Genomic DNA, 22,314 nt, shown 5'->3' with positions numbered 1-22,314 from the left:
GCCGCGGGCTTCCGAGCAGGACAGCCAGGACAGCGGCGCCAAGCCTGCCGGTCGCCTAGCAACAGGGCCAGGCAGCTGAGCCCTCCCTAGGGTTGGTTCCCAGAGAAACGCTCTGGGCATTCTGGCTGCCACATATGGGGGGGGAGTGGGGGGTATGGCAGGGGAGGGGGAGGGGAGATTAAGCCCAGGATGGGTACAAGGGAGAGGGAGGCTGGAGGGGCTGGCCGAGCCGGCTGGGCCCCCGGACCTGTGCAGGGCTGACTGCAGCCTCCCATCCCCGCCTCACCCATACCACAGAAGGCCCTTGTCCTAACGGTCGCGACCCCTCTCTGTGCCAGCCACACTCAGCAGGACTACAGCCGCCTGTCCCCCGTGCAGGCTGTCCCCCTGCCCAGCCCCCCCGCTGCACTGCCCTCATCCTCCGGCCTCTAACCCGCCGTCCCTGTGCTGCAGACGTGCTGGGGATGAGGCAGAGCCTCATCTGCCTGTGGGCACCGGCCAGGCCCAGGAGGGAACAAGGTGCGCCCCAGACGGGACAGGATCAGCGTGGCGGGAGCAGGGAGGTCTCCGTGTGGGTGACAGTGGGGGTGTGCCACCCGCTTCCCAGCCTCAATCTGCCTGCCTGAGGGCCAAAACAGCCCCTTGTTCAGCAACTGTGCATTCCACACCATCTCTGGGACAGGCCCAGTGCTGGCCCCAAGAGCTCACAGACCACCGGGAGACACCCCAAGGCCATGGAGGGAGGATTAAGTCCATGACCCCCAAGTTCCAGGGGATGCCTCGGATGGCTGCGGGTCAGGTGGGCCGTTATGGGAGTTGGGGGGGAAGGAAGGCCCCGGCCAGCGGGGACATGGGTGGGCCCTGGAGTGGGGGCGGGGGGCAGGGCTCATGCTGGACCTCAGGGTGCAGTAAGCACTCTCGCCTGCAGTCTCCCCCCAGCCGGCCTACCTGTACGAGGGGCTTGTCCCCCTCCAGCAGCCTCACCTTGGTCTCCAGTTGCCTGATGTAGGTGGACGAGGGATCTGTAACGACACAAGTGGGGAGCACATCAGTCGCGGCCAACTCGGTCTCCACTGAGACACCCACACGCCTGCCTGAAGCCTCCCGGCCAGGGTTTGCAGGACCTGCAGGAAGGACGGGGGTTCCCCGCCTGTTCCCTTGGCCTCTGTGCTGCTTCACATCCAGAAAGTACTCCCCAGCATCCCCTGACGGGACCCTCACAGCCAGGGGGCAGCGCCCAGCAGGGCATGGGGTCCAGGGAGCCCCCTCCCCAGCACGGTGGGGAAAATGAGTCTGCTGAGCATACGGGGTCAGTATCCGGGGTTCCTCTGCTCCCCCCACACCTGACACACAGGAGCGTCTCAACAACCTGCAGCCGGAGGGGGCTGTCCGTAGTGCAGGTGAGATGCCATCCTTCCTGACGGACTCTAAGAACGAGAGGAGCCAGGGGCCGGGGCCCGGGCCAAGCCAGTGACGCACTCCCCAACCACGCACCCCCAGTTTCGGAATGCGGCAGGGTTCCTGAAATCCACCCTCCCTCACCACACTGACCAGTTTTCCAATCCCATCAGACAGGCAGGCAAAACTCCACCACCCTAACTCCCAGATCAGCTCGGCCGGCAGAGGAGAAAAGCAAGGACTGAGTCACTCCAAGCCAGGCTGGGTGAGGGGGACAACTGGGCTGGGACCCAAGGGCAACCAGAAACAGAGGGGCCCAGGGATGGATGCGGACCACGGGGCAGGGAAGGCGAGGCGACCAGACCATCTCGGCAGGTGCAGTCATGCAGGTGGAGCATCAGGTCCCAAGCCAGAGGCACGGGGCACCTCCGCGCCTGGTCTGCAGCCACCCAGCATGGGACAGGCTAGGCACCTCTCGTCCATACCAACACCTCACTGGAGCTCACACGGCCTACACTCCCGTCCACTGGGCCAGTCACGGCTCCACTCTTGCACCCACCTCCACCCGACAGGACACAGAGCCCATTACACCAGCCTTTTAGCTCAGAAGTCACCAGAATTTCGACCAAAGCCACCTCTCTACACCGCAGCCTGGGGAGATGGACTCCACAGGACTTTGAACACACCGGGGTGGGCCAGGGGATGAGCGCGGTGCTAGGACGCGCTGGGCTATCATGCAGTGGCGGGAAAATGAAGACTCTGTCCATCCCGAGCACACAGCTGGCACAGCCATTGAGCCCGGGCCCTTGGGGACACGGATGTCATGCCCCTCCCACTGGTGCTCACCTGGCAGCCCCCTGCCCAGAATGCCATGACCTCACTCCACGGGGGCTCGGCCTGGGCCTCAGAGCTCCTGCCCATCGGGAAGGCCATTCTCTGAGGGCACCCCCGCTTTTGCACACAGGTGCCCCTCCGCCCAGGGAGCGACCTGCTGTGGGGCACTCTGTTATCCAAGGCCCCTCAGGAGCTCCGCCCACCCAGCGCTGGACCAGGCCCAGGAGCAGCAGCCCAGCCTGGGACAGGAATTGGGGGCGGCCGGGCCCACCCACGAGCTGCTGGGGAATTACACAACCGGCTCCTCCTGCCCCAGGTCAGCACCAGTCAGCACTCAGGAATGCCGGGCCTTCTCGAGAGGGAGAAGGGCCACTCCCCGCCAGGCCTGCCACCCTCAGCCTCGGGGATGACACTGGTAAGGATCTGGCAGCTGGGCTGGGGGTCGGGGGTTCTAGGGAACCCCCCACAGCAGGAGGCTGTGCCCCCCAAACTACCTCGCTGAGCCCCCAGCTCTACAGAGCTCCCGCTGACAGCCAGGAAATCACGGTTCTAGAGCTGAAGGGGCTTGTTCACGGCACAACTCAGGGCAGCAGGAGGGTGACCCCACGGGCCTCCCCGCGTGGACCCTGCGTGCATGCCTGGCAATCGGCGATCCCACCTGACCAGGCAGGGGACCCTGGCCAGGCCTTCCTCGCACCCTTCTCCAGCCGGCGGTCCCCCAGTCCATGCCCCGTGCCTGCCTCCCCTGCCCACCCCAGGGCCTCCGTTCACTCAGCCAGCCGGGACGGACAAACACTTCTTCCCACATCGCTCCCATGAGAACGCGCCTCATGGGAAAGGCCTCATCGCTCGGTGTGCCAGGCCCCCCCGGGCACTGGGAGGGAGAGGGGTGCAGCCTGGGTTCCCCACCTTTCTGGCTCCTCTGCGTGCTGTCCGCAAGAAGGGTTCCCTGGAACACCCACTGGGAAAAAGGACAAAAACGACCAAGATCCCTAGCTCTCTCACCTTCACACGTTAAGACAAGGAGACCCAACTACCTAGCAGACCCCTGCGTGGTCTCCCTCCGGTGGGCCCAGTGGGGGAGGGGAGACCCACCACCCACCTGGCAAGGGTCCAGCAGACCTCCCCATTCTCCAGAGGAGGGGGCTAAGAGGGACAGTGTCCCCCACCTGCTGCCAGGTGAGCTGGGGAACCCCGGGCCCAGCCTGCCAGACCCTCTCCCCACCATCCAGCTCCGCCCCCAACCCCCCTGTGGGTCAGTGCTCAGGACCCCAAGGGTCTGGCCGCTCTGAGCAGAGCTGACAGCATCGAGCCGTTGAGAGACACTGGTCCCAGAAAGAAGACAGGTTCCTGTGCACGCCTCTCTCCGGGACGCTGCACGACTGCCCAGTCCTCGGGCGCCACGACAAGCCGCCCCCCGCCACCCCGCTCTCCGCAGCCCCCACCGTGGGCCCACGCTGCCAGGCACGGGAGAGGACCCAGGACAGGACAGGACCCATCCCCTGTGTGCATCCCGGCCACTCACTCACTTCCCTGTGCGGCCACTGAGCCACTGGAAGAGGGGCCCGCTGCCCCTGCCCCCAGTTCCCTGATACAGGGACAGTTCTAGCTATCCGCTGCCAATTCCTCTGGGGTCAACAGGGAGCTTCCCAGCACTTCCTTTCTCGGTCAGACTGCAGCCACAGTCGTGGACCAGGCCGGAGTCAGCAGATGCACCAACCGGCCCCGGCACCCTCGCTGGGCAGCAGGCGGGTCTGACACACCGCGGGTCCCATCAGAGCAAGGGGGTCCCCCGGCCCCAGCAGGGTCCGCCACACTCCCCAGGATGGCAGTGAGGACAGAAGAGGGGAGGCCAAGGGCCGGAGCAAGGAGAAGGGGCAGAGGCAACGCCGTGGGGGACAAATGACCCCACATCAGCCCACCTGCCCACCCACGGCCGCCAGGGCCCACGGGCCGGCTGTCCTCACTCACAGGCCACATGCGGGCACCAGCCGAGGGACTGTCCCTGACCCGCCGGCTTCTGTCAGCCCCGAACCCCAAGCAGCTTCAGAGAACCAAGTCCACTTGAGACCGTCGGGCTTCAGTGGGCTTTCCAAACCACAGGGGCATTCTGGAAACATCTTAAATCACCCGGTGCTTCCAATAGCAACCATCCTAAAGAACGAATTCTAATAATAAAGACGGTGTAACGGCTGTGGCCAGAAATGGAAATAACTGTTTGTCTGGGAGCAGCGGAGGGTCCAGCCGTCACTCAGAAGATGTTCGGAAAGGTTCTCTTCTTGACAACACGGAAAAGCCTTCACACGCCGGTGGAAAGCTCCGGACCCAAAGCGAGAGGTAGAACTGCTCTCAGCGTGTACAGATACCTCTGCGTTTAAGTGAATTCCAGAAGGAGGCGCGTGGACATGTGGCCGGTGGTGCTCACAGGAGGGAACAAGGGGGTTTTTATTTATTCACACCCCTTCTCGTTAATTTTCAAATAATCTATTTCCAATATAGGCGGAAAGTCTTTCTTTTATAGAAAAGGAGAAAGATTAAATTACGGCAATGGCGTGGTGCAGGGCCCCCCGGTGACACCACGGAAGCAGAAGGGTGGCCGGAGTCAGCCCATCAGAATTCTCCCAGCTCCGCTCTGAGGGCCCCTCCCGAGGCCCAGGGACAGCCAGGTGTGCCCATTCCCGGGGAGGTGAAGAAGATTTGGGGCTGCCTCCCCATGTCCCCATGTCCTAGAGGGGCCTCCTCTCCTTCTGCCACATGCAGCTCCCCAGACCAGGCTCTGACCCCTGCCCGGGGCCCAGGAGCCAGACCCCGGGCTACCCGTGGGTCAGAGCAGGTGTCCTGCGGCAGGGCAGGGTGGCTGCAAGACGGGCCTTCTGGGGCAGGGGTGGGAGGCCCCTGAGGGCTTCTCCCTGGGAGGATGATCCTTCCCAGCAGCCTTGGGCAACTCGTGATCCCGCGGGGCGCCTCGGAGCCCCAGCCTCTCAGAGATGAGCGTGTAATTAAATTAATCCCAGGGTTTGCAGTGGCGAGGAACGGGGCCCCAAGGGAGGCATGCGTCATTTCCCGGCTTGGCTGCTTGCAGGGAAAATGAAGGAGGTCACTACAGAAGGGACCCCAGGATGGGCTGGCCAATGTGTCCCCTCAGACCCTCCCCAGGCCCCCCTGGACCAATTCTGGAGGAGTCACAATCCAGCTTCCATCTGGGCGGGGGAAGAGGGTGGCAGCAAGGGGCCGGGACAGGCGATGCTCTTGCTTAAAGCGCCGGAACGTCAGCCCTCGCTTCGGCCTCCTAGAGGATCCTGTGTTCCCCGGGGAGGGAGGAGGGCCGTGCAGCCCACGGATGGGAGGGACTCATGGAGCCCGCAGGTCTGCGAGCTCCCCAGTCCCCCGGCCCTCCCAGAGGCTGAGTCTGGGGCCAGGTCCCATGGCTCCCCACTCTGATATCCTGATGGCCTCCTCAGGTAGGCAGCATGGCCGCAGCCTCCCTGTTAGTCCTCATGGTAAGAACTTGGCAGCCAGAGCGGGTCACGCCATCCCATTAGCCCCGGAAACCCTCCTTGCCAACTCCGCTCTAGGCACATAGTAGCCTCTTGTGTGGGAAAAGCCTGAAGACCTAATAGGAAGGCATCGTGCCAGGGGTGAGTCTCCTAGCCTATAGGTTCCGGCCGGCAGCAGGCGCCCAGCCTGAAACAGCACCCACGGCCCGCACAGAGCACCCCGACACGGCACTGCCAGAGACACAGACGGCACAGCATCCTGGGTGCGAAGGGCAAGTGTCACTCAGAATGTCCCTCGGCAGCAACAGTGGCCACACCAGGAGCCCACGTCTCCGTCGGGGTGAGGCAGGGGGTTTGGGTCCACACAGGGAATGGGGAAGGTGACCCCGGAAAGCCCAGGGGCAGGAGTGGGAGACAAGGCAGGGACCAGAAGGAGCGGATGAAAGTAATTCCATTCTGCTGGGGAGTTTGAGGGGCTCAGCGTTACCCCCTGCACCAGGGCTCACTGGTGGGGGAGGCGCTGCTCACAGGGGACAGAGGGGCTAATTCCCAGCACTGCCCCATTGGGCAGTGGACAGGATGAGCTCCCAGAGTGGCAGGTGCCAGCAAGTTCCAGCAGGTGCCGCGGGCCGTGGACACAGAAGCAGGAAGTGCCACGGGGATCTGGGCAGAGTGCCAACCATGTCTGTCGCTCCTTATGAGAAAGTAGGACCGCCCCCAACCCCACCAGAGGAAGAAGTGGGGGCCGGGGGGGGCGCACAATGACGCATGGTGACACACAGGGCCTGACCCTCCAGCTGCTTCCCCTTCTAAGCCTCCTCCTGGTAACGAGGCTGCCCACAGGGTCTTGGGGACAGGCAGGCTTTGTGGTAGGTCATCAGCAGGACAGCCAGCCGCACCCGGCCGGCCTCGGGCCTCCTCCGTGGGGGTGGCTGACACTTCCCGGCCGCCACTCGGTGATTCAATTCCCTTCTCCTTCCACTTCGTTAAGAGGGGTCGGCTCAGGCCGGGGGCTCCATGGGGGCAGACGCGCCTCCTCGGACAAGGCCCCCTCATCATTCCCGGCTTCCATCTCTGTCCCCAGAGGACGGATAGGATTCCTGAAAGCATCTTCGTGACTCCTGAAAGCCGGCTTCTTCGCTTGCTCCCTTCTCCTCCGGAGCCCCCAGCCAGGACTCAGCCCCAGGGGGAAGGCAAGTGTCCACCGGTACCCGCAGGTCAGGTCGCGGAAGTCAAAACGTCACAGCAGGCCTGGGCGGTGGGGCAACTTCCAGACGAGGTAAGCGAGTCCCGGGGAGGTGAAGGTCAGAGACCACGCAGGGGCCTCGCCTTCCCTCCGGCTCAGGGGCTCAGGGCAGCCCCGGGCTCTAGACAGCAGCAAAGGCCACACTTCCTGCAGCACCTGGTCCTGCCGGCGGGTGCTCGGTCCCCAAGTGGCTTCTGTCCCCCCAACCTTGACCACAGACCAGATTCAACAGGTCTTGGAGCCGCCTGCTCCAGCTGCCCTTGCCCCTGACCCAGGGCACGTCTAGGTGTCCCTCAGCAAGGCCCCAGACACGGATCCCGCAGAAGCTGGAAACGGTCCATCTCCTTAAAGGACTCGGAGGATGTTCTAACCCCAGCAACTCCCTGAACCCTGGGCCTCTGCTGGACAGAAGCCCCTAGAACGCTGAAGGCTCCAGTCACAGGTGAGGAGGCAGGAGAAGCCACTTCCGACCCCAGGGCAGTGTGCTTGCTCTGCCCCTCCCAGGAACTCTGCCAGGAGGGTGGCAGAAAGCCTGGCCTCCAGAGGAGGAAACAGAGGCTCACAGAGGGAATGGGTCTGCCCAAGCTCATAGAGCCGGTCCCCGGCAGGACCAGCAGTCACACCTGCTTGTCCAGGGGCATGGTCCCTCTCTGTGAGGATGCCTCCGCCCAATGAAGGAGCCGCAGGAATAACCACATTTGCTCCAGGGCAGAGAGCAGAGGTGCAGGCGGGGGAGAGGGCAGAGGGCAAGGAGGAGCTGACAAGGAGAAATCAGGGGCTCCGTCCTGTAGGAGGAGGCATCTGAGCTGAGCCTTGAAGAGCACATAGGACTCTGACAGGCAGGTCGAGACAGTGGGGTGGAAGGCAAGTCTGAGCAGGGCACAGCAGAAGCAAAGGCACAGGGGTAGGACCGTGGCAGGCAGGCGCAGGAGCCTCAGAGCCGACCTCATTAGCGTCTGCTTCCTGGCACGCGCTACGGCCCTGGAGATGTGGGCTGAACGTGAGACACGTATTAGTTATGGATGAAGACAAGGGGGCTGAGGGAGGCATATCAGGGGGACATCAGATTCCCAGGAGGATGCCTCCAGGAGTGGCTGTACCGAGCCGGGCACCTTGGCCCCCACTGCCCCCTCCTCTGCTGGGCCGCCCACCCGAGCTGCCCTCAGACCCATACAGAGGTGCCTGGGCCGAGACAGCCAGTCACAAGCTCAGCATGGACTTGCAGGGCCCTAGACGCAGTTAAGAGTTCTCTCGCCCACGCGGGGCATTGAGAAGGGAACCCGTCCTCCCCTGGGCACCCACAAATTCTACTGAGCATCTACCGGATGCCAGCAGGCACCGAGCAAAACCCTGACAGTTGCCCCTGATCCTCACAGCAAGCCGATGGGCTGGGCCCTGTTATCACTGGGCCCTGTTATCAGAGAGAGGTTAAGTACCAAGCCCCAAGTCACACAGTAAAAACACTGCCCAGCAGCCTCTGGCTAACAGGCTGGTACCCGACCCGTCCATGCCAAGACAGGCAGGATCACGGAAACCTTAGATCCCCCCAACACAAGAGATGAAAAGGAATGACCACAACAGGAGCCCCACCCTCTCCACGAAGGAAAGAAAATGAAAGGGGGGGGGGCGCTGTGAAAAACAATTGCATTAATGAAAACGGGGAGCTCTCAGCCTCTCCTGAAACCCATGGCCGTCCCCTGGCTACCCACCTGCCCCTTTGCTGGCTCCAGGCGAAGTCCCAGGGACCCCGGTGGATCAGCACCCTGCTTTTCAGGACCTCAGGAGTGCCTGGCGTTTAACTCCAGGGAAAACTACAACCCCCACCCCCACCACCATACTGCAAGGTCAAGGGGGCTGTGCCCAGCTTAGCTGATGGAAAACGTGCCCACTTTGGATCTGCTTGGTAGCCTCTGGTGTTCTTGGCCCAAACATTCAACCTCATCTCTCCGTCTAGTGCTTGGGAAACCTGGTCGTTCCAAATGAAACCGTGCCATTATTTCCAGCCAGAGGAGAAGAGGAAAAAAAGAATCCCCTTCCTGTTAATTTCATGCCCAGAAATTAACCTGTGTGTGCCCGTGGCGGGCACTGTGAGTCTCCTCTCCCAGCAACCCCAATTCCACGCGGAATGACTGGAAGTTACGGAGAGAGGCCAAGAATCGAAGTCTACCAGCCTGTCCGGCAGGGTCGCCGAGCCACACAGGTCGAGGCACATGCAGCCCAGTGGCTCCTGGCATAGCTGCACGTACCCTCCCTGGGGACTTTCTAACATCTGATCTCTTCCCCCGTGAGACCGACCGTATTAGACTCCAGGGGAGGCTCCTGGATGTTCATATGCGTTTCAGATGCCCTCCAGGTAATTCCCACACACAAGTGAGGCCGGGAGCCCCTGATCCATGATCCACGCTGAGCGGTGACTGCTGAAACCGTCCGCCTCTCAGCTCCATCTCTGAGGGACTCCGTCGGGCCCTGATTATTAACTGGGGGGGGGGGGGGCTAAAAACCCCTGCAAACACCGCCGAAATGCAGGGATTCGGACAGGGCTAAGGTACGCAGGACTCACATCTGAAGTGGGGTGGGGAGATAAATATTTACTGAGCCCCACATCTACACACGAAGCCCCTTGGTAGCAAGAAAGGGAGACCTCAACTAGGTTGGGGGAAAGGAAGGGCTTTGTTTTTATCATTCGTTGTCAAGCAGGTGTCTCCTGAGTGTCAGGCCCTGCATGATGGGGCCAACTGTCCTTCAGAGGAGGCAGGAACAGTGGGGGAGGCGCTGGCGGGGGCAGGACACCAGGGGACTCCAGTCATGGGCAGAGGAGGCAACGTGGGGCCCACAGGGCCAGCCCAGGAAACTGGGAAAATCTAGGTGGGGCAGGGTCATCAGAGCCAGGAGGTCCCTGTTCCCAGACACTGGGGAGCCAGAGGTAAGGCTGAGAGCTGTGACCCCGTGCATGAGAAGCAACACTGGGGCTCCAAGGCTAGGGAGCAAGAGAAGGTGGGGGCTCCCGGCGGTGACCTCAGGCAGCAGCATCCCCTCCGGACAGGGCTTCCCTGATTCAGTGAAAACAAGAATAAATTATCACGAGCCAGGTGGTGGGGCTGCAGGAGCGGTGACCGTCCGGAGAGCTCCATGCGGAACGGACTCCGTGGAAAGACGCCAAACCCCCGTGGTGGGGGCGGGGAGGGAGGAGAGGGGCAGACAGGAACCCAGAGAAGCTCGCAACCTGCCATGTGGCCCATGCGGCACTCTGCGCCCGCGGGGGAAAGACGGAGTGTCTCGTGAGCGGAGCTCCAGCCGCTGCCCGGCCACCATCGAGAACAAAATTGGATCCCAACCTCACACCACACACAGAAAGCAGCTCCAGCTGGGTCAGAGCGGGCTACGTGAAAGGACAGAGGGACAACTGGGGCTTTTCTGACACAGTCTGCAACATGTGGAACGGACCTTAACAACCTGATGCTCTAGGAAAGAAGTCGGTCCCAGAAGACCCCATTTGGTACGATTCCATGTGTCTGAAATGTCCAGAATAGGCAAGCTCACAGAGACAGAGAGTCGGTCGGCGGCTGCCAGGGGCCGAGGGGAAGGGGCACTGGGGAGTGACAAGGATCGGGTACAGCCTCTTTCTGGGGTGATAAAAACCCTCGGGAACTAGTTCCGATGGTTGCGCATCTCTGTGATTATACTCAACAATGCTCAACTGTCATATATATACAAACCGTGTGAATTCTGTGTCAGTGCAGCAGTTATTAAAAAGGACAACTTCTGCTTCCAGGTAAAAAGGCTTTCTCCGTCAAGAAGCAAAAAGAACAGGGGTGCCTGGGTGGCTCAGTGGGTTAAGCCTCTGCCTACGGCTCAGGTCATGATCTCAGGGTCCTGAGATCGAGCCCCACATCGGGCTCTCTGCTCAGCAGGGAGCCTGCTTCCTTCTCTCTCTCTCTCTACCTACCTGTGATCTCTATCTATCAAATAAATAAATAAAATCTTTAAAAAAAAAGAAAAAAGAAAAGAAAAGAAAGAAACAAAAGCACAAACCATCAAAGAAAGCGCTGTCAGCCCGTGTTGCGGGAGCATCACAGCCGCTCCCGACAGCAAACAGATCCGTGAGCACTGTCAGGAGGGCAGCGGCCGTCCGGGAAGGGCTGCGTGCAAGTCGGGTGCAGAGCGGACGGAGGGTCGCACGGACGACACACAATGCTCCTACGGATCAGTACGGGAGTCCGCGGGTACTGGGAGCAAAGTCTCCACAGAAGGTGAGTCACAAGGGGAAACAAGCGGCAGGACACCTGACAGCACCTCATCAGAGAAATGCAAATGAAGACAGGAAGATGCCACTGCAGCCAAGGGAGCAGCAGAGAGTGTTACCCTGGGAATTCGGCGAGCGCTGAAGAACCAGGGGACGCAGGGTACCCCCCCGGCGCGGCAGATCGGAGAGCCGCCCGGCGTGGCTGCGGGCTCTAGACGCCGCACACGCCCCCAGCGAAGCCCGGCACGGGTGCGGGAGGACACAGGTAGAAGAGCATATCCCCAGCACCCACTACGACAGCAAAAAATTGGAAACCACCTAAATGTCTTCCCAGAAAACAGGAAAAACTGGTTTCAACCAACAACAAAACAGTAGAGGTAGAAACAAAGAGCTAGAGGTACCAACGGGGACAGGTCTCCGAAGCACAGTGGGCGCAAGTAGCGAAAGGCCATGTGCAGAAAGGACCTCGTTCCTACAAAGTCTCCCCGTCACACGTGGTTCATGGACCTGTGACGGACGAGAAGTAGAAAGCTCTGCAGGAGAGTGATAGGCACTGAACTCCAGGCTGAGGGTCTCTCGGGGGGATGGCGGGGCCACAGGAGCCCCTCATCGACACCTGTGGCACTTGTTTCCTACAAGGAAAGGCTCTGGAGCGGACATGTATTCTTTAACAATCTGAGGAAGGTAGGCAGTGGAAAAAATAGTTGCCTCATTATTGTCCAAGCTTCTTGCTTTTTGTAGAATTCCTAACCAAAATAATAATAATAATAATAAATAATGCTTTTTAAGTAAAATGGAAAAAGGGCAGCACACAAACTCCTGGGCTCAGCCCATCTCCCTCCCCGGCTCCTGGTGACCAGGCTGTCTCAGAAGACCCCCAAACGCCCCCGGCCCTGGGCTCCTTGGGGGCCATCCCCACCCCATGGGAGCAGTCCAACCTCAGCAGGTCAGGAGCCCATCGGGAGGGGGGTCCCCAGGATGGAGAGGCTGACAGGTGGAAGTCGCCCTCCTGTGCCTAGTTGGGGGACAAAAGCAGACCCCTTTGTCCCACCTGCTCTGCCGTCTCAGAGAGGCCCCTTCCTCCTAGGCCCCTGAGAAGTGGAGCAGGAGTCCCAGATGTCCTGGGGGCTCCCTGGCAGGACAGGGGCGACTCAGAACCCCTCAAAGACGGCGTCCCTACAATTAGGTGGGGCAACAAGGACCCGTCCAGTTCAATGACACAGAGCTGGCACAGGGGACAGCAGACCGTACTCCCATTCCACATACGACCCCCAGCAGGACAACAACTGACAGGAGGGTCACAGGCTCAAGGCCATCACCGCTCCCCCAAGTTCTGGGGAGGTGGCGCCCCTCCTGCCACCGGAGGACCAAACAAACCCCTTCCGAGCCTGGAGTCTGTTGCAGAGAAAGACCCAGGCGGGCAACGCCAACAACAGCCACCATGTGCCCGTGGCCTCGGCCGCCGAGGGCCCTGCAGGGACAAGGCAGAGTGGTGCGCGGAGGACCGCAGAGGGGCCCGTCCCCAGGAGCTCCGTCCACGTGGCCTTGATTTCCCCATGTGACGTCCCGGGGACTTGTTTGGGATGGAGATCGCAGCCCGGACTAGTGACGTGTACTCAGCAGACAAGCGTCCCCACAAAGGTGCCCACACCCGAACCCCGGAGCCTGGGAGTGACCTCCCCCGGCAGCAGGGACTTGACAGAGGGGACGAAGGCTGCGGAACTCAAGGTGGGGGGCCGCCTGGCCCATCTGGGGGCCAAATGTTTAAGCGGAGACAGAGCACTCCCCGCGGCGGTCCCAGGGTGGTGTGACCACGCACAGAGCGGGGAGGGAGGCCGGCTGTGGGCCCGGAGGGTGCGGAAGGGGCCCCGAGCGAGGACTGGATGGAAAGGCAGGAAAGCAGAGCCCTGCTCGGGCCTCCAGGAAGAGCACGGCCCCCGCCGACACCCCGACCTCAGCCCTGGCGACCTCTGGAACCGAAGACAACACGTCTGTGCGAAGACACCAACGTGGGGTGTCTGTGACAACAGCCGCAGGAGCCGAGAGTCGCGACTGTGACTCGCTGACTCACCCAGGCCCACGGACTCCACGTGTCACTTAAAAATAGGATAAAAACCAAGCTTGGGAGGCTTGTGAGGTCTGAGAGAGGAAAGGGTCCGAAAGCTCCGGGGACAGGGCCGGGCACAGAGCAGACACTCAGTGTCAGCTCCACGCCCCACAGGCAGACAGCATGACCTTGATGGGAAGGAGGGGCGAGCGGAAGCTTCCCCGCCTCCAGGATGAGCCTGGGGACAGTGGTGCCACCTGGGGCCACGCCCACCTCCACGGGCTCACCCAGGCCTACAGCCTTGTTCCCAGATCTCAGCCAGGCTGGGGCGTCACCTACAAACCTACAAACCTTAGAAAGTGGGGTATGAATCCGATTTAGCCCTGGGACCCTGCTAGGATATTTGAAGCAGAGTCCTCTTTGGTTATAAAGCCAACCATCCTGCCTGCCAGGCACCTGGTCACCCCAGGTCGCTGAGCACAGGCCAGGGGTGGGCTCCTCAGTGGAAGAGTGATCTACCCTGGCAGACGCAGAGACAAAGGTCAGGAGAGGAGGGGGGCCAGCTGGGCCTCTCTGTAATCACAGATGTGTGACCTCGCACTAAGGCATCAACGTCTCTGAGCCTCTGCACCGTCCTCTGTTAAGGAAGGAGTGATGTCCCCCCACGGGCTGCCAGGAGGACTCTGGAATACGCGGGCCACGCCATGGCAGCTCGGGAACTGGAGGGCGGTTGGCAATCTCCTCACAGGTTCTTCCACAGCCTTTGCAAGCACAAGCTTGGAGTTCGAGTCCTCTCATGGCACTTAAGCAAGGGACATCCCCTGAGGTCTGGGGGTCACCATCTCAGAGGGACACCCCGTTCTCACAGCTATCCTTTGGAGAAAGCCCACACTGGGGGTCCCACCAGGGTGGCACCTGGTGATTCTGGGACTGTGTGCTAAGCACCTGTATGCAGACCCCAACTCCCCCGCCCCCCCCCCCCACTGACCTGGGACCACCTGGGCAGTCTTGCTCCTGTTGCCCCATGGAGCTGTCCCTACTGCTTTCCGCCCAGTAGCGCTGCTCCTCCTCTACCCCTTCCTGGAGGGCTGCTCGGCCCCACACGACAGCCCTCCCACACAACTCTGGAGAGACCCCCAGCCCCCCCAGCCTCGGCAGGCCAGACCCCACCTAAACATGCAGAGCCCAGGCAGAGTCCAAAGCAGGGCAGCGTCACACACCAAGCCTCCTGGGGTCTGGGGACTGTCAACAAACCTCACCCCCTTGCACCCTGCTCTTGATCCTCGAAGCCCCGCCCTGAGACAAAGTGGAAATCATCAGCCTTTTCCGCAGGGTCCAACACCCACCAGGGGCTGGGAGACGTGCCCAGGGAGGCTTGTCGCTGTAAGAAGGGCACACAGACACCCAGGCACCTGCCGTCAGGGATGCACTCAGAGCACTGGGGGCCTAAGCTCCAGTTCCGGCTGTGTTACCACTTGCTGTGTGGCCCTGGGTGGGCCCCTGCCCTCCCTGGGACCCAGAACACCCCTCTGGACAATGAGGACGGTGAAAGCCTCCAAGGGCCCTTCGGACGCAGGTAGGCACGGGTGGGCGTGGCGGGCAAGGTGGAGGCCACTGCTGCACGCCACCTGCCCACGCAGCTGTGTTTCTTGAAGGACGATTGGGAAAAGAACAGACCCGAAGGTCAGGAGACCAGGTGCCAGGGTGAGGTCAATGTTTGGTTACTCACTAGAATAAACATGCCTGTCTTGTGGAGGAAGCTCCACCCCCTCCAGGCCAGCCTCCCTCCCCTCCGCTGGGGAAGCACCAGGAGGAAGGCAGGCAGCGGGGTGGGGCACGAAGGAATATGTCATCACTCCCACAGGTGACAGGTGACAGCTGGCCACCAGGAACTGCCCCACAACCAACTCCAGGTCTCAGCAGAAGAACAGCACAAGGCCTGGCAAGGGACCCCGACGGGAACTTGGTTGGGGCTGGGGGTCAGGACAAGGAGGCCTTCAAGGTCAGCCTGTCCAACCTCCCCTTCTGACGTCAGGGTGAACCAGGGACCCCAAACTATCCACCCCACTTGTCTGAGGTCACAAGCCATCCGTGGCACGGCCAGGACAAGAACAGGCACCCCAGGCCCCACAGTGACCCTATGAGGACACGTCACATTCCAACTCCTTCTCCTCTCTGGCCGGCAGCCAGCGGTCTGTCCTAGGCAAGGTGACCATGACAATCCTAATGAGAGCTGGGGACTACAACCACGTTGGATAAAATAGAATCCCTGTGTCCACACTGATAAAAACGACATGCACACACGCCCGTGTGGAGAGGGGGGAGGCCCTCCTGGCAGAGTGCCGACAGCTAAGTAGAGAGGGGAAGAGGGAGCCAGAAGTCACCCCTCACAAGCCAGAGAGGCACCCAGTGGAGGCACGCGAGGGTCCGGTGAGGACCAGGCACCGCCGTCTCAACGCGCCCCCATGGGTTACCGATGAGTCTCAAAGATCTACTGTGCTCGCCTCGCAGTGCGGAGACCGTCTGGAAACCTCAGAACCCGACGGACCAAGTCCACTGGGACCGGTGACGGCACAGGCCAGGTGCGTCCCGACCGGACGTGCCATCCCTCGGCGTCCCCACCCGTGGTTTCTGCCCCAAACCCACACACTCCGACTCCAATCGCAAGGCAACATGAGACACACCAAACACCCGGCAGGTCCCCGCTCCTCAAAACCTCGGAGGAAACGTCACAGGACGGCTCCGCGGGGAAGAGGCTGAAGAGCGCCCGGTGTGCGGCTTGGGACGGGGCCGGATCCGCAGAGCTCCGCGTCCGGCAAGCAGCGCGGGCGCTCCTCCTGCTCGCGAGGACCCCCGGGAGGTCGCCCCGGGAGTGAACGCAAGCGTTTGTTCGGGAAAAGCAGTGCACGCACCCAGCAACGACGATCTTTAGCACCACATGGCCACGTCCCCAGAGGTACCTGGGAGCCCCGGCAAGAACCCGACGCCAGCCGCACCTGCGCCCAGCCCGAGGCGGACGGCCCAGCATGGAAACCAGTAGGGGGACACCAGGGAGCAGCCAGTACATCAGGCGACCATCCGTGTTTGTCCCACAACAGGTGAGGGTCCATAAGTTCTGGCTGACCCACCCGAAGGGATGTTTTTACGAAGACCGAGGGAGGAAAGAGTCTGATGCCACGTTGAGCACAAAAACTCAGGCTCCACATTAAAGCTGTGGCGAGATACCCAGCAGCCCAAACACACCACCACGGAGAGAACAACAGCTCAACCAGAGAGGGAAACCTCAGAGCAGGCACTGGCGGACGGTGCTAGGTGTGTGTTTTGGTTTTCTTGCTACTTCTCCAAACCCTCCTGTCTCTAGCAAACGCACATCCTCTCAGAAGCAAGGAAATGCCTCGGGCCTCCTGGGCGCACGGCATGGAGCTGCTCTTCTCCCCTTGCAGGAGCCGCTCGCGCCAGCTGCCGCCGCCATCCCAGGAACGGGGTCCCGGGGGCTCTGGGGGAAGAGCAGCCTCTCTGCAGACACGGCTGGACGCTGCCCTCCTGTCCCGGCAGCAGACGGGCGCACGGGGGTGGCTGGCACACGCGGTCCGCACATCTGCTCACGCGTGCAGCGTGGGAGGGGTCTCAGCTCAGATAGGCAGCCAAGGTCAGGCCTAGGGAAGGATGGCCCATGAACCCACTGAGTCTCAATTCTCCCATCAGTGAAACAGTGATGATCACACACACACACACACACACACACACACACACACGGTGGGATCGCCGTAAGGAACTAAGCTTCCTGTTACAATTCCAGAGTCTTCCATCACACCAGCTGCCAGACCGGCCCCCAGCACTCCTAATTCTGCCTCTCAGGACATCCAGGGGTCCTGCCCAAGCCCCTTCCATGTGGCCATTTAAACCCATCACATGAAGATACAGAGGAGAAGCGTTCTTGGAAGGCCCAGGAGGGAGCTCAGGGACTCAAGCACGCCCCGTTCCGCCACCAGCCCCATGGCCCAGAGAGAGAAAGGGCCACGCTGGTCACATACCCTACAAGGGCACAGTTTGGTTAATCAATAGCCATGGCCCAGCTCTGCCCCAATGCCAGAGCCCATGGGAACCTGAGAAATCCCTTCTACAAGAAGAAACCAAAGTCAGGAAAGGAGCTGAGCCTCCCTGGGAGTCACAGAGCCAGAAAGAGAAATCAAGCCCCCACCTCAGGGGGATTCTAGCTGTATGGAGCAGGCCAAAGAGCTACTACCCCCAACCCACGGCCAATGAGCCTACCAGGGAGAGAGCCGTGTTCTGGAGAGCTACCCCCGCTTGGCCAGGGTCACATCCCACTGCGGCCACAGGCCAGAGCCCTCCGTCCAGCTCCCTGGCATGGTCCCCGGAGAGCATCGGCAGCCTCTCGGCACTAGACCAGCTGAGCCCTGGCCTGCTGCCCCTCGCCGTGTGGCCCCAGCCAGCACAGGGGCTGGGCCAGGTGACCTCTGCTGTGGTTCTCCACTCCTGGCCGAGATCCTCCTACTACACGGCCTGGCCCCCAACGGCCTGGCCCCGGGAGGGCTGCCCACACCTGGGCTGGGCACTGGGACAAGCACCGAGCGTTCCCCAGGGGCGGGATGCACTGTGGAAGGGGGCTCTGCTGCTCTTTTCCGCGCAGCCCAGGAGCCACTGTCACCAAGTGTCCCCTTGGTGCTGAGGAGCTGCTCTATCACATAACAAACAACGAGGTCAACCTTAACCATGAGACCAAGGTGGGGGCCAGAAATGGGCAGTTACCCCTCGACCAGGCGACTCTCTGGTCCCTTGGGACCCAAGGCCAGAAGAGCCTCTGAAAGGACAGATATGAAAAGACGTACCCCAGGCCCAGCGCAGAGGCAGGGAGACCCATGTTCCCTGACCCGAGGCCTTAGGGAGATCAGCAGGCCCCTCACCCCGCCAGTGGCCTCGGTGGAACTCGGCACGTGGCCAGTGGCTCAGGGGGTGGCCGGGGCCCTCCCACTGGAAAAATCAGGGCAGCATGAAGCTTCGGTACCTAGCCTGGACGCAGGGGCTGGGACACCTTCGTTGCTACCCGATGAGACGTCACTACAATCAGGCAGACCCCAAAGTCCTCAGTTCGTAGACAAGGAAAGAGCCCCCACAAGCGTGCAGGGGCCCCGTCTGCCTGCCCAGCCACACCCGGTCAAGAGGGCGTTGGGGGATCCCGACCCTCGGGCCTCCCGAGGCTGCCCACTATGTCCCCAGTCGGTCACTTGGAGACATGACCTGCGTCCACTGGATAGAAGCCTGCGGTGACACGTTTGATGTGTGTTACTGCTGGGGTCCCCTCCCTGGTGCCCGGAAGCACAGGGCCTGCATGAGCACAGGGAGCTCCCAGAGAGGGAGCCAGTGAGAGGCCCACGTGAGGTGGGGTCCTCCACGGTCACAGACCCACAGCCCTGAGAGTATCCCAGCCTCTGCCCTGCCCCCTCACCAAGCGAAGACCACCCAGGGGCTTCTGGGGGTCCACCCGCAGCCAACCACTTACCCCTAAATGCTGCCTGGGCCCGAGCCCACCCAACCATGGGAGAGAAGCCTCGAGCAGCATGGTTGCTTGTCGTGGGCTCAGAGGGGAGAGAAGAGAAGGCTCAGTATACATTTCCTGGCACTGGACATGGTCCTAGATCCTCCGGACAATCCACGGGGGCCCACCTCCCCAGGCCCACCACTACCTCCAGCCTCTCCACTTCAGGGATCACAGAGATGGGGCAGAGCAGAACAGGCAGCAAGTCCACAGGGAGCCACAGTGCGAGGCGGCCCTGGTCGGGTCAGCCCCCTGCCCCAGCCTCCGTCCTGGGCCAGCAGGTGCCTCCCTTCCTCCCAGGGGAAGAGGACCCAAGCCTGCAGCTCTGTGGGGAGGGGCGCTCACCAGGCGGCATCAGGGGCTGTGCCCACCGGAGGTCCATCTCCCCCGGACCCCAGGGGCCCTCAGCAAACCGGAGCACCCCAGGGCAACGGTCTCACGGCGCCGCTAACATGACAGGCAAAATTAAGCCTCCACGTGTTGGGATCTGAGCATGGGGACAGCGTGAGCTTGGGGAAGTTACTCCGGCAACCGATCGGCGCTGGCATGACTCCACGTCCCCAGCCTGGAAAGAGACTCGCTCAGGCAAACTGCACTGGGGGCCAGACGGGCCCCCCCCCGGAGAGGCAGGGTCCCAGGGAGGAGCCGGGGACCCACAGCTATCTCAGGGGCACAGACCCAGGCCCAGATGCTCGTGGCTGCCTCCTCCGTGCCCGGCCCTGGCGTCACAGACCCGGAAGACAAGGGTCTGTCCCAGGAGCTCACAGCAGCCAAGGCGGGGGGGTAGGGGGGGCACCAGGCTGAGGCATCCACAGGAAGGGGTGGCCCCACAGACAGAAGCAGCTTCCAAAGGCCCGGTGGGGCCCATCACGTGCCACACTCCTCCACAAACACAGCGTGGCCGTGGCTGGGCCCAACAAAGGCGAGACGCTGTCTCAGACACTCCCAGGGGCCTTCAGAAAGCACAGCCCAGGCCGGGGACATGGGAGGGGCCTGTCTGGTCACGCAGGCACAGCTCGGGAGAACGGCAGCCTGGGTGCTAAGCTCACCGTCAGGGCGCCAGGCCGGGTCGGGGGGAGGGGGCACGGGACGTGAGGGGAGGATGCAGGGTCAGCCCAGCCCGGGGACCCACAAGCTCCTGGCACCAGGTCCGGCTGGGGCTGGGGCCTAGGAAACCTCACTGGGAAGGAGGATTGGGGAGGCTCAGACGGGGGTCCAGAAGGCAGGGTGGGGAAAAGAGCACATTGTGCCCGGCCTCGCCTCGTGACTGGGGCACCTAAAGGTCACTGAGCTGCCACTTGCTCAGCTGTCAGAGGAAGACCTCTCCGCAGCAGCGCTGGTGAGACGCCGGTCCATGTGCGGGGCCCAGCACCAGGCCTGGGCCCCAGCAGTCCGTGCGCCCCCTCCATCCTCACCGCGCTTCCCGGGGCCACCCGCGTCGCGCCTTGGTGCAGATCCACCAACTGGGGCTCCAGCTGCCTTCAACGGCACCCTTGCCCAGAAATGGCCAGCCAGCACAACACGCTGTGCCACGGTCCGCACGGTCTGAGGAAGGCCACCCTTCCTCCAAACAGAAGGACAGTCTGGGGCAGAAAACAATGACTTTCTCCCGCAGGCTGATCCCCGCGACCCTGGCAGGTGGAGATGCCTTGGCTGGATGGGGGCAAGATCGCCCCCCACAGGCCTCCGGTCCTGCTCCCCCTCTTATCTCTGCTGCCCATGACCTTGTTCCCCCATGGCACCCCTCCTGGTCACTCAGACCTCAAGGGCAGTGGGGGGCCAGGGTCATCCACAGACTTGGAGTCCGCACGCCTCTCAATCAGCAAAGGACAGCTGATGTGCCCCGGGTGCCCAGCCCCCAGCGGGACAGGCGTGGTCACCTCTTCATCTGGGTGCTGAGACCGAGCCCGGCCACTGCCACACGTTACCAAGAGCTGAGGTCGGAATCAGGGCGGCCCCTCACACAGGAGACCACATCCAAAAGCCAGCTGGTGACAGCCAGCCTCGCAGGTGAAAGGAAGGTTTCTTCAGGACAGGGCCCTGCCCGCCCGGGATGATGTGTGCCACAGGAGCGGTCCTGGAAAGCAGAGATCCGAGAGGAGCCCCCTCCGGCAACCCCCTGCATAGGCACACATGCACACACCTATTCACACATTCACACCCATGTACACACACGTGCGCACCTGCACACACATGCATATACACACTCATACCATTTGTGCACGCACACTCAGGCATACACGCATGTGCTCACACTCACGTGTGCATGCACATGGCTATGCACAATCACAGCACTGCACACCCACATATGCACACGCGGGGTTATGCATACACGGGTATGTATAGCCACACTCACGCACACCCACGCACATAACAAACACAGATATGCACACACATGTATGCTCACATGCAGTCACACCCACGTGTGCACCTACATACAGGTGCCCACACTCACACACTCATGCCGTCTCTTTCTCTGGGGTCTCGACACTGAGGGAAAACACCATCGAGTCGAGAGCAGTCAAAGGGTCATTTATTTTAATTATTAAAACGGCAGCCACTTATTCTCGAGCCGTCCATAATGCCACTTAATTACCTAGTACATAAAACTGCCTTTGCATCTTAGCAGAGCGATAAATCAGCTCAGAACCAGAGTTGTTTAAAGCATTCTCGCTGAGATTCAGGGGGACAGGGAGTCATCCGTCACCCCCCAAGAAGCGATGACCCAGACCTCAGCTCTGCAGCGGTGGCCTCGCCTGGCTCCTGCGGCCGGTGTGCGGCCGGTGTGCGCTCGGAGGCTGGTGTCCTCCCCCCTGCGGCTGGACCACTCCCGCCCCGGCCCCGGCCCCAGCCCCGGCCCACCATGCTCCCTCCTTTATGCTCTCCACAATGGCCCCGCCAGATGGCGCGGCGTGGCGAGCCGCCTCTTCCAGCCAATCGCTCATCCTGTCGGGACCCAGCAGGGTTGCGGGCAGGACACCTGGGCACCGGCCCAAGCCACGGCCTGCACCACACTCCCCCTGCCCTGTCTGCCTCCCAGGCCCCCGCTCACAGGCACGAGTGGCTTAGGGCACAGCTGGGCCATCGCTGACCTGCACCTAGGTGCACCGGGGGAGCAGGCAGAAAGACCGAGTGACTCAGTGGTGTCTCTGCCTCTGTTCGATATCAGGATGAAGCAGGAGGGTAGGAGAGCAGGCAGGGACGTGCCAGGCACCGCTCTCCCCCAACGCTGGCAGAAGACACGGTGCAGTGCTTGCCAACAGGCAGACGTGAATAAATCACTCCCTCCCGTGGGCCGCCCAGCCTCCAGGGGCCAGCACCCCCCTCACACTTCTCTGCGCACAAGGGGTCCTGTGAACGGCACACGAGAGAGCAGGTGGGCTGTGCTGCTCCTGGGCGAGAGCCAGACCAGACTGGCAGAGCCCCCTTCCCTCGGAGGATGTCCCCCAGAGCGCATGCCGGGCGGTGGGCACTGGCTCTCGGCAGGGACCC

The 22,314-nt window shown here is 61.9% G+C and overlaps 1 protein-coding gene across 4 annotated transcripts in view; it reads right to left on the bottom strand.

The window, feature by feature from the left end:
• Positions 1-22,314, bottom strand: part of CCDC85C (coiled-coil domain containing 85C) — a 73,876-nt gene that overhangs the window by 16,318 nt on the left and 35,244 nt on the right. For 2 of the 4 annotated variants that reach the window (XM_082737691.1, XM_082737690.1), the window contains exon 2: positions 949-1,022. In XM_082737691.1, the coding sequence (XP_082593817.1) occupies positions 949-1,022 (74 nt within the window). The remainder of the gene's footprint in view (positions 1-948; positions 1,023-22,314) is intronic. The other 2 variants (XM_082737692.1, XM_082737693.1) reach the window with 1 other exon arrangement.

This window comes from Mustela nivalis (assembly GCF_964662115.1).
Source record: "Mustela nivalis genome assembly, chromosome: 6".
Classification (NCBI taxonomy): domain Eukaryota; kingdom Metazoa; phylum Chordata; class Mammalia; order Carnivora; family Mustelidae; genus Mustela; species Mustela nivalis.
This window is presented reverse-complemented; position numbering and strand designations above follow the sequence as displayed.